Source organism: Carassius carassius, chromosome 34, assembly GCF_963082965.1.
Source record: "Carassius carassius chromosome 34, fCarCar2.1, whole genome shotgun sequence".
Taxonomy (NCBI): Eukaryota; Metazoa; Chordata; class Actinopteri; order Cypriniformes; family Cyprinidae; genus Carassius; species Carassius carassius.
In genome coordinates, this window is record NC_081788.1 from 14,836,723 (window position 1) to 14,849,569 (window position 12,847).

General features: G+C 35.8%; 1 protein-coding gene and 1 pseudogene across 1 annotated transcript; both read right to left on the reverse strand.

Moving 5' to 3' along the window:
• Nucleotides 1-1,004: 1,004 nt before the first annotated feature.
• On the reverse strand, nucleotides 1,005-2,044 carry LOC132114925 (forkhead box protein D5-like). The gene has a single exon (XM_059523321.1). It carries the CDS (start codon nucleotides 1,968-1,970, stop codon nucleotides 1,005-1,007), a length of 966 nt encoding a protein of 321 aa, XP_059379304.1. The 5' UTR covers nucleotides 1,971-2,044.
• Nucleotides 2,045-4,018: 1,974 nt separating this feature from the next.
• LOC132114475 (zinc-regulated GTPase metalloprotein activator 1-like) lies at nucleotides 4,019-12,522 on the reverse strand (annotated as a pseudogene).
• Between the last annotated feature and the right edge of the window lie 325 nt (nucleotides 12,523-12,847).

A 12,847-nucleotide genomic window follows, 5' to 3' on the forward strand; every position in this document is an offset into this window, starting at 1 on the left:
ATTGTTTTAAGGCATGTATACAAACAGAAATGGACTTTCAAAAACCTATCCTAATAAATATATAGAATTAAAAGTGTAACAGCTAAACCAAGTTTGTTTTCGCTGTAAATGCATTATTTGACTTATAACACTGTGCTATTTTAAAAAAAACATATATATATATATATATATATATATATATATATATCATATAATCAACATTTATATATAGTATATTTATAGTCAAAATCTTTTAGTAGGTTAGCTTTGTATAGGTTTATAATGTTTTACTTCATTGTTGTATGTCTGTATTTATGTAGCACCGTGGTCCTGTGAGACACGACATTTTGTTCCACTGTATGTCCACACATGTAGCGGAATGAGAATAAAGCTCAAATTGAACTTGAACGCAAGGAAATCTGTTAAATAAACCGAGCAAGCACATGCAAGCACAAGCACACATGCATCGAGTTGGACTGATTTCACAAGCTTCAGTCTCCCTCTAGTGGACATGAATTGATAGAAAATGTCCTGTAAATAGTGACAGGGATTATAATGCATGCAACACGCTGTTAGCCTATACTGGTTTTAAAATATGTAGGCTATTGAACGCGCATTCAAATGTCATCTTTTAACAAACTGTATTAAATTTTAAAACTATTGTGAGAGGGATAACAATTTAAAGTCAATGTAAAGTTCATACATTACTCAACATTAAAACTTCTGCAATTAAAGCGATAAATGAATGAGCATTATTGATAAATGAATGAGCAAAACGCTCTTTTTAATTTAGTTACTATTAGGGCTTTATGGGAAAATACTCGATATAATAATTGCTAGTGAGTAGGCCTAGGCTAATAGGCTATATATCACATAATTGAGATTTGTCGCTGATGGTTTATTTAAACAGACATTTTAATACATCCACTTTCCAGGATTTTAGACTAACAAATATATTACCATTTATTAATTTACATTAAAACTATCATATAAGAGCAATGACAGAAATATCTTATGTTACAAGTCTATTTAAAATGACTAGAGTTCGTGAGTTTTCCAGACAGTTCAGTAGTGAGGAGGATACTTCTTGTTGGCACTGGTAACAAACTTGGAGTCACACATGATGTCGGTTTGGGAAATACATAACTGTAGTCTGGTGTGAGATGATGAGCAGAGTTTTTGTGAGAAGACGCCGTTGATTTGGCCATGATGCTGTCAATGCTGAAGGAACACTTCTGGGTCTTGTGCTCGGGCCTTTGCTGCATTTCTGGAGCTTCGTGGACCTTAATGTACAGTGTCTGATACTGGAAATATAGAGGTGGCACCATGATGCTATCCGGCACTGGCAAATATCCAATAGGATTAGCCTGGGCTGGAACCGGCCCAGAAACACAGTAAGGACGCCCATATGCTCGATAACTTAACGCTGGATGGAAAAGCACCAGGTTGTCTTGAGTGAACTCGGGATGGTTCCTCTTGAATCGTTTTCTTCTGCGCAGAAAGCTGCCGTTGTCAAACATGTCCTCAGATGCGGGGTCCAGGGACCAGTAGTTCCCTTTCCCCGGGTTTCCAGGCTCTCGTGGGATCTTGATGAAGCAGTCGTTGAGTGACAAGTTGTGTCTGATGGAGTTCTGCCACGCGGGGAATTTCTCCTTGTAGTAGGGGAACTTGTTGCTGATGAAGTCGCAGATGCCGCTGAGGGTCAGCTTCTTCATCGGGCTCTGGAGGATCGCCATGGTTATGAGGGCGATGTAGGAATAGGGAGGTTTGACGGCGGGGGGCTGTTTCGGAACGGACGCGGTGGAGAAGCTGCTCTCACTCTCTCCGGAAGACTCGGACCCTGAGTGGTCCACCTCCGTGGGGTCCTTGCAAGGCATGATGAAATACTCTCGGTCACTATCACTGTGGTCTCCTCCGACGATGTCTATTTCATCGTCTTCAGAAGAGAGGGGGGTACGCTGCACTTCTTCGTAATCCTGGGAAAGGGTCATGGTTGGAGACCATGTGCTGGACGCGATTGTGGTTGGTGAAGCTTGTGGCCGGTTTGCAGGAAATGAGGACTATTTATGAGAGGCCACACGATGGTCAGACCAAAAGAGGTGGGGTGTCACCACAGGGATTCAGGACAGTCGGGCAGGTGTGGGGGTCTTTGACCTGTTTAAACAATCCGCATATGAGACGCGGATCCCAAACACCCCATTAGAGCATCTCAAACTAATGAGATGGCGAAATAATTGGACTAGGTTAAATGTGAAATTTCCCTCTTTTATTTTTACTAAGACACTAAGAGGTTTTACATCGTTATTTTGCTTGTTAAATAAGGAACATAATGTAAGACGTTTTTATCTTTATTATTAAGTAATTTAGCCTCATTATTGAAATAATAAACGGACATTATCAAATGCACTTCGAAATTATGAATCTTTTTTAAACGCATGTGCCAAGTTTTATTCATAGCATATATATATATATATATATATATATATATATATATATATATATATATATATATATATATATATATATATATATATATATATATACTATTTTTTTAAGTGTAATGGAAGGGTTGAGTGTAGACAAAGAGAAGAGAAACTATATACAATCTATTATTATTGTAGTAGCCTATTTAAAAATATATATTTGATGACGCTTTCTTGAGGATTATTTGACCTGAAGTACATTTATTAATTATGGGTCATATCACAACAAAATGTTTTCTGCATGCGGTTACACTGACTTTGTTTTTATACTTTAATAACGTTTAAATAAAATATGTAATCCTTATTTTAATAGTAAAATATAATGCCAAAATATTTCAAGACTTTTAATCTCCACACATTTGAACATTGATATTTGCTCTTTAAGCTCCACATAATAAAAAAGTGTACCCTATCTATTTACCTAATTATTTATTTATGAACTAATGCATGAATGCAAGAATTGCATTTTAAGGCGTTTTAGACCCGGACAAAAATTAGCGTCATGTCACTGAACATTTTCTTACAAAAGCCACGTAATTCACTTCCAGTAAAAATACAATCGTTATATTCTAGATGACTTTTAGGATTCATCTCCAATTCAGAAGCAGGGTAGCGCAGTGGGAACCGGGACGTGTGATGGGGAATTTTCACACCAAGCCTAACTACCGGTTTAAAAGACTGATTTTCCCCCGACACCCCCTGGGTTTCGTTTGGTTTGTCACCTCAAGATACCCGCAGGTGGTGTGACCATGAAAATGGCAATGGCCCGGCTCCCTGCACTGAAAGAAGAATGCCGGTAAACGAGCCTATCAACATCAGAATCAAATAGGAAACGGCGCAGCTTTAGCCTACAGGCCAGGGGCGAGGTTTATTGGAGGGCATGAATAAGCGCAGCAATCCTCAAAGCAAACCTTCTTGTGCGCGGATGTGTGTTAAAATTGTTCACAGTAATTCAATTGCAAATTAAGGGGTCCATCCACTTCCTCAGGTGTGGAAGGGGTTGCATGTAAATTTCTGAGAGTACTTGAAAGCTGTGTAAACTAACAGAGCTATTTGCTGCACTCATTCATATGGCAATTTAAAGAAATCCAAAGACCTACACTGATCTTAAAATGTTTGTACTCAGTATTAAGGCTTCTAATACCACAAAGCATGAAATGCGAAATTGTTGTTAAATAACACATAGAAGTATTAGCGAAGCATTAATGAAATTTGTGACATTTGTGAAAATCTTTTGTAACTCTTTTACATGTATGCATTTGGAAGACACTTCTAAATAGCTATGTGTTGTGTTGAATGTTCACATTATATAATTTCATTAAGATTTCTTTTGCTCTTAGTTATCATAATATATACACTCAACAAAGTAAACTCTGCCAACCAATTTTCGAAAGCATGTTAAATGTCCATTTTCGCCTTTTCACAGAAAGTGTTAAGTGGGTGCTTGTAATGATGGATCCCACATTGAAAAAAAAACTAAATTTAACATGCTACAAGAGTAAGACTACGTTTATTTTTTTTACAGGTTACTGCTATTTGCACTTCACTCTGTGACAAGTCTATGTAAAATGATTAGTAACTGATCACCCAAATTGTAAAAATAAAAACATACTCTTAAAATAAAACTAGTTACCAGAAGGTCGCTGGTTCGAGTCTCAGTGCTGGCAGGAGCTGTAGGTGTAGCTGTAGGGTTACCATACTTGGCAAATGTCATGACTTTCACTTTCATGTTCCAATATATGTGTCAAAAATGTAAATGTAAAATAAATTACAGTTTGCGTTTAAGACATTTCAGTTATTATCAGTTTTACTTGTTAGCAATGTGGCGCACAGATGCTTTAAGGGTTTTTAGTACATGTTCTACATGTTTAGGATAATAAGTGTCAGATTTGAACACTTTTTCTATTCAAAACATCATGAAGCATGACAAGTACCTATTACAGTATATACCTGCTGTCGCATGATTTGCAACCGAGGTACAAAAACTGTGGGTTGCAAACAGAAACAGCTGTCTTTTTCAGTGATTTCATAAATGTCTTATGAGATTGCTGATATTGTGTGGTAGATTGTGCATATAGCTTCAGCCAGATATCATCTACTCCATGCAGTCTTTATTACACATGCCTGAAATAAACTCTTTCTTCAGAATCTCACCATGAAGGATTCGACCTGAAGTAAGAAGACAGTAAATGGTAAATTATGTGTCAAACCATTTTTAAATGTAATAAAGCAAAAACTTTCAACAGGCAGGGAATATCTGATTTTACCTATGAAGACGAGTAGGTTGATTCTCGGCTCGTGATCTGGCCAGGACTCTGGAGTCTCCTCCAGCTCATGAAGCTCATGGACCCTCTGCAACATCACCTTCATCTGTTTCTGCTGGATGGAGAAGATCCCAAGCCACAACAAAATACCAATCATTTCAACAGAAAACAGATTTGACGAACATTAGAGTGCTTGTAAAGGATATATGGTTGATATACAAAGGCAATATAACTTCACAGAAGTCATGATTTTCTAAAATTAATTGGCATTTCGGTAATGACATAATGACAATGCAACACTATATATAGTTTGGGGAAGGAAGATATACATAAATTTATCCTCACCTTTAACCGGATAACTATCATTGCAGATCCTGTTTTCTTCTTAAATGTCTTCTCCCATAGGAGATTCTAAAAAAATTGTAAAGGTGTTGTTCTGTTTAAATATTTACCTGGAAATATTTTATTCACACGCTTCCATATGCTTTATTTGTACCTGAATGAATATATTTAATACATCTTCTGACACACTCCCAGGAACTTCAAATGTTATAGTCAGCATACTCTGAAATAAAACAAATACATAAGCAAAACGTTAAAAACTTGTTTCATGAACAAAAATGACGGGAGCGTCTCATTTCTCCAAACAGCTCAAGATACATTACAAATGTACATTAGCTTTCAAAAGTAAGGTTTTTAAAATGTTTTTGAAGGGAGTCTCTATGCCCACCGAGGCTGCAGTTATTAGTTCAAAAATTCATGGAAAAGGGCAATATTGTGAAATATTATTGCAATTAAAATTAACTGTTTTAATATATTTCAAAATGTTATTTACTACCTGTAATGCAAAGCTGAATTTTCAGCAGCCCTTACTCCAATCTTCAGTGTCATAATCTCATATGTTGATTTGCTGCTCAAGACACATTTCTTAATATTACCATCAATGCTGTGCATGAATAGAAAGTTCATAAGACCAGCATTTATATGAATTAGAAATTTCTTTACTTTCACTTTTGATCAAGTTAATGCATCCTTGCTGAATAAAAGTATTATTTTCTCTCTCTCTCTCTCTCTCTCTCTCTCTCTCTCTCTCTCTCTCTCTCTAAAAAAGTTTGAATGGTTGTGTGCATAATAATTTTTGTAAGAAATTGCTATTCATTTTGTTATAAAGTGATCTTAAGATCAGCAGCAGGAGGTTTTTATAAGCATTTTTCCTCATTTCTGTTTGTACTCAAAAACATTTCTAATAATACCTCTATCGTTAAAAGTGTCAGTACAACACTTAATTGTATTTTCCCTGGTGTTAAACACTGCTGTACTTCTCTGGGACATTGCATGGCCCTTTACAGATATTTAAACCATTGTTTGTCTGTGTTAAAAGTTACACACTTCCTTTTTTCCTGTGGAATAACAAGACAAAACAGAGCTCTCATTTACATGAAAAGAGCAGTGAAGCCTGGCTCTGAAGGGGGACGGTCGGACAGACTGGGTGGATGCGGGAAAGTGACCCATCTAATGCTAAGAGCTCTGGAGAGTTTGGTAAGGATAGAAGGACACTGACAATATTTAACATTTATCGAACCTTCAGGTTTAAACAAACCCTGAGATGAACCTTCTGGAAAGATTATCAGGATCTTTTTTTATTTTTACCTCACAAGTGAAAAATATTCAATAAACCAATTCATCTTCAGCTTGTCTAGATGTGGTTGGCTTGTTTTCACCAGCTGCAACTTTTCAGCTAACCTGCAGAACACAAGATTTCATGACATTTAAATGTGAAACAAGCACACTGATTGATGTCCAATGCCTTCAATAAACAGCCTCCTCTTACATACCCATATGTATCAGACAGGTGTACAGTCTTAGCTAAAACCTTTCAAAGGGTTTGACTACACTGACGGCCCCTAATCCTGGTGCTGGTGTGATGCGGAGGAGCTTTGGGGTTTAGTAACAGCAAGATTGAGCTTAATACAGAAAGAACGAAGAAGAAAGCGTGTGAGTGGACTCTGACCCCTCGGGGATGGCAAACGTAGCTCTGTGGATTATTCGTTGGGCTGTGAGAACCACACAGCAGACCAGAGGGGGGGCACCCTAGACAAGCAGCCTGTGCTCAAGGGTGCAAATGGGCCACAGTCGGGGTTGAAAGGCAGTCTGTGTGGAAGTGCTTCTGTACCTTTACTGCAGACACTGCTATAATCCTCTGCAGCTGGGCCGAGCCATTCACATTTACTCTCACTGTAATTACTCTTAAAAAGAGTGTTTTTGAGTAAGTCATTAACATTAGCATGAGCTAATGTAGTGTTTGATCCTCATCAGATACACAAAATCCTCTAGAAAAATACCGGTGAACAGAATTGCTTTTATACTTCAGTAAGGATCAAGTAGTGTAATTCTGACAAGTGTTCTTAAAAAAAAAACATTTATCTTATGCCATCTTTGGTGTCAAACGAATGTAAATCTAATACTTGAGACAGGTCAACCCTATAGGGAAGGAAAATACACTTAATTTGTATTTTGATGTTATTAATAGATGACAGAAGATAGAAAATAAAGTTAGGACCCTAAAGACTGCTGAAGAAAGTTTTTCATTGGTCGGTTTATGAACCTGATTGAACATACAAAATTAAGCAGCACAACTCTTTTCAACATCGATAATAATACGAATAAGAACATATTTGCCATCACAGTAATAAGTTAAATGACATAAAAAACAGCTATTTTAAACTGAAACATTATTTCACAATATTACTGTAATTTTGATCTAATATATACAGCCTTGATGAGCCTAAGAGACTTCTTCTAAGTTCTGACCCCATACTTTTAAATGCTAGCATATACTTACCAGATTACAGGTCTTGATTAAAATCTACAGTAACTGCTTTAAAATGACAGACATTTGTTGAATGCAGGGTCAGCTTTATATAAAGGGATGCTAGGGTGTTATGCTTAATTGCCTGGACATTGCTATGTGGCTGCCAAGGGGTACTGAATGGTTTTTAATGTTAATTAATGTTACTTGGGTGCTCTGGGTTCTGGCTGCTAACTGGCCAAACTGGTCTACCCGATATTCTGGTACCTGGATATGACTCAGGAACCTCGTTCATTTATTTGTATATTCTTTCGGTATATTCTATTATTGTTTATTTGTATATTCTTTCTTTCTTTCTTTCTTTCTTTAATTTTAAACACACACACACACACACACACACACACACACACACACACACACACACACACACACACACACACACACACACACACACACACACACACACACACACAATATATATATTGGTATTGCACCTTTGCCTAAAAGTGAATCTTTAAACACACATTTGCACTTCAAAAGTTATCTTCTGTTTTTAATCAAATGTCAAAATAAACATCCCATTTTTATAGTGTATAGTGTACATTGTAATGTTGTGATGCCTGAATTGGTTATTTTTAATTTTGGTTCTCAGTATTTTATTTTTAAATTCATTTAGACAATTTAACTGTATAAAATGGTAATATCGACCATCATTATCAGCTTTTGAGTATCAGCCAGAATTTTAGTATCAGTCCATCTCAAATAAGATCATAAAGGTCTATGGTTCTCACCATATCTTTGAGCTCCACCATCTCACTCTCATTCACTAGATCGGTCTTATTGATGATCAGCAAGAGCTATCTGCCTAAAAACAGAGAGTAGAATCCAGTCACATTCACAATCACCTGACAAATGCTGCCAATCTTTCTTCATGTGTATGTAACAAAGGCAGACGACACCTCAGAGGGTCGCATATGGCTTATTTGTCATAAAAAGCAAATCGCTTCTTTGTGCATCTACAGTTTCTGTACGCAAGTATGTGTGATTACAGTCGTACAATACATCAATAGAACAATACAGTACGAGAACAACTCATTCCATTCTCTCTCTCTTTTGTCACTCTCTTTATTGCTCAGTGTTCAATGTCCCACTCTCCCTTTGTAACTAAATGTGTGTGTGTGTGTTTGTGAGTGTGTAAACACACTTTGTTGTGTTTCATCCATCCCCCTGCCTGTTGTTGAGTCGTGTGTGGGTGGCATGGTTCGTGTCATACTCAAAAGGCGCTTGGTAGGAAAACATAAACAGAGAGCAGAACTGGTTTTTATGACTTCTGACACTTGAGAGCATTTCAACATGCCTCTGAACCCCAACAAAAACACCCTGACAGCAGCAGGAGAGGGGAAGGAGCTGAGCTGGAATAGGATATGTTTTTGCACAAACACTAGTGCCAGCTGTCAAGTTTAATAGAGATAACAGACATGAATAGGATTTTAAAAGACCACACAAGAGGTGCTCATAAAAAATCTTGGTGATTGGACAATTTGACTTTTGGATTCTTGTATTACATCTTTTCTTCTATTTTTAACACCATATTTATATTGTATTGAATCAAATAAAAGTTTACCTTGCAGCTTCATTGACAAGACCCTCTGGCGTCTCTTCTGTTAGATGCTAAAAGACAAATATAGGAAATGACAATAATTACATAACATCCAAAAGAACTTTTGAAAACATCCAAGGTTTGCATTTTATTTTGATTATATTTCAGGGATGCAGCACTATATCGGTTCTCGGCTGAATATAATAATAATGATAATAATGAAAAAATTATTTTACATCAATTAATAACACTGTTAAATTTAATCTTTATAATTTTTTGCGCAGTGTACATTATAATGTTGTGATGTTTGAATTTACTTCTACAATTTAAATGTTATCTTTAAACAAATTTAAAAAGGGTTAATTATTTAAAACAATATGGCATTTTAATTTTAGAAAAGTTTTGGAAAAAAGTATAAACAAATAATTATCAAAAATGGTTTTAGTGTTTTATTTTAAATTCATTTAGCATGGAATTTTAATACAAAAATGTATCGTTACTGGCATATGTTTAATTATCAAAACAATAAACAACAAAAATCCCAATTAGATTTATCATCTTAAAAAGGGTTGTTGCATCTTCAAATAAAGCAATATAGCTTGATTTACTTTCATGTCTAAGATCTCTCTAACCATGAGAAAATTGCATTGAGTGGTAAAATATATGCTGTCAATTTGCCAATATGCAATAAATAGATAACTTTATATATAATCTTTTTCAGAGCAAATAATTCTGCAGACAAAATAGGTTAAATTTATTAGACTGAGAGTAAGCTGTTTTTGGTTGCGAAGCAATACAGCAAGCCAAAGCATTCAAAGCATCCAAAGACGTCAAGTGATATTCAGTCACAGGTCTGTGTATAGATATTTTATGGCAGCTCTGAATTTGGCTCGTCCAATCAAAATTTGGAGTCTGAACTTTATCAGTTATAAGATCTAATAAAACGATAACAACATTTTATGTCTCATTAGATTCTGTATATTCTGCACTTGTTCTGTTCAGCTTCCTTCTTGAAAATACATCTTTCACATCGGTAGAGATGAGAAAACTGACATCATTGCGATTACAAGCTGTAAACACACTAAAAGAAATCCAATTTCCAAGATATTATAACTTCTAAATAGTTTGCTTATTGAAAACAATCCAATTTATTTTCTGGGAGGAGAAACTGGAGGAGGCATGTCTCATTGTCTGCGTTCAATATGTAAGAGTGATACAAGCCTCGTCATCTGTCTGCACAAATTTCAAACCATCTGGCAGAGATCAAGGCACACGATGGTCAAACCCCTCACCTGAAGTATTTATTGTATGAATTAATATATCAGGTGACAGAGCAGGGCAAAAGGTGACAGGCCCATTAGAGTGATTTGCCCGGATATCCATTATTTCTTCACTTTCTGTCAAGCCCTCCTGTCTTCACCTCAACAGGCACTCAGAGAACCCCAGTGCCGGGGTGCCACCTCTGCAATAAAAAGACTGACTTGCCAAGACTGACACCACTAAATTGCAGCCTATTACCCAGGTGTCAATACCACTGTCCTGCTCCCAGCCTGAAGTGTGAAGAGGAATGGCAAGGGGGAAGATATTTCAATGGGACACTTACATAAAATAAAAGAATTCTCTGTAAAGACCAAGTTAATGTAATGCATTCAAGTGACATGGACCCAACTTTGTGTTTGTTTATTGTTTTCCCATGTAAAGCATTACATATAACAGTCGGCTTCTTTAAACAATACAAGGCCAAATCATTGAATAACTCTACAATTGAAAATAATATGAAAAAAATTTATTGAAATGTTTTATAATCTATTATTTTATTAGGATCATATAAATGTGATGTGTTTATTTTATTATGACTATTATTTAAGTTAAGATAGATATTAATCCTCTTCATTTTATATTTCATAGTTCATATTTAATAATTTTTCTATAATGTTTTATAATGTAAAATATAATTTATGAAAATGTTTTATATTTATTAATTTATACATTATTATCTAATGATTCCTAAAAAAAAACATTTTCCCCCAATTAAATCCCTGTACTGAAGAAAAAAAGATGTAAAAAATATTAAATGATCAGTTTCCATAAGTAATTTAATCTGTGGTTTGACAGAATGAAGCAGCAACTTACCTGCATCCCATATTTAGCATCTATAACTGACAATACCTAGATGAGGACATGGAATTAAATTGACAGGTAAACCATCAATGACTTTATCTGAGGCAGCATTTATTCATTTATGTTCTTACCGTCCAGATAGACATCACTCCCTAATTCTGCATCAACCCAAAACATGGAAGCAACAGCTCCAGGTTCGGAAAACATATATAAATTAATTGAACAAAATTACACACACACACACACACACACACACACACACACACACACACACACACACACACACACACACACACACACACACACACACACACACACACACACACACACACAAAATCTAAATAATTATAATTATTTCTCTATTTACTGTAAATATACAAATGGTAAAACACTTAACTGAATTGCCACTGGAATAATTTTTTTAATAAAAATGATGTAAAGTATAATTTCATGGCACTCACCTCTGGAAGGTTTACCAAAAAAAAAATGTTTATTAGGTTTGGCAGTGCTTATCAAGTTACTGGACACTTTTTTTGCCTTAAAACTCTAGTAAAACAGCTTAAATGGGTTATGGGTTATTTAAAATGCATAACAACATTTTATGGGTGGCTTAAGCTACAAGGTACATTTTGTTTGTTTCCATGCTTTCCAACTTTTCTTGTAAAATTTATTTCACATTTTCATGTTACAATTTGAGGCCATCTTGTTCACATAATGGAGTTTTGTCAAACTGTCAGGGTAGAATAAGAAAGTATGATAAATATTTGATAGAAGTGTAATGAAGGCAATGTTCTTGAAAGACATCAGATACATAACCCATTCAGCCCACAAGCATCCTCTGAAGAAGGGGGGGGGGGGGGGGCTTATCCCCCTGAGGCTCCTAGGAGTGACAGGCCTGTCTCACCCAATGACAGTGAAGGGGGGCTTGTGTCTGAGCTCTGAGGGTCCTGCACGGCACTGGCCCTTGACACATGTCACTCATGAACACAGACTGGCTGCAGTGATGCTGCTGACCCTTCCTGCCTTTCCATTGATCTCTGTTCCACTTCCACAATTGCTTTACATTGCTTTTTGCTATGTAGGAGAAAAAATCCTCTTCCCAAAGATGTCTAAATTGTCTTGCAAAAGAAAAAAAATCTAAGCCATAAAACCCAGCCTATAGTCTAAGAATCTGTGTAAATCTTAATGCACATGAAATACAGCACCTGGATCCAATCCAGTTGTCTCTAGAAGGATGTAGTTAAACTTTCCTTTCTTCTCCATTAGATTTTTTTATATCTTTGAAACCATTGTCTCTGTAAAAGACACGGGTGATAATGTTTTATCTGAAATGATTCAATATATGCAAGTATATACTAGTTTGCGATTGGTAAGAAGTCTCTTATGCTCACCAAGGCTGCATTTATTTGATCAAAAAACCAGCACAGCACAGGCTCAGCCTCATAGTAGCAGCCCGATATTACAGTCTCCAGTTAGGCCATTTATAATATCTGCACTTTTGATCCAAATGTTAATGAATATGGTCCAAATGACAAAAAATAAAAATAAATAAATATATATATATATATATATATATATATATATATATATA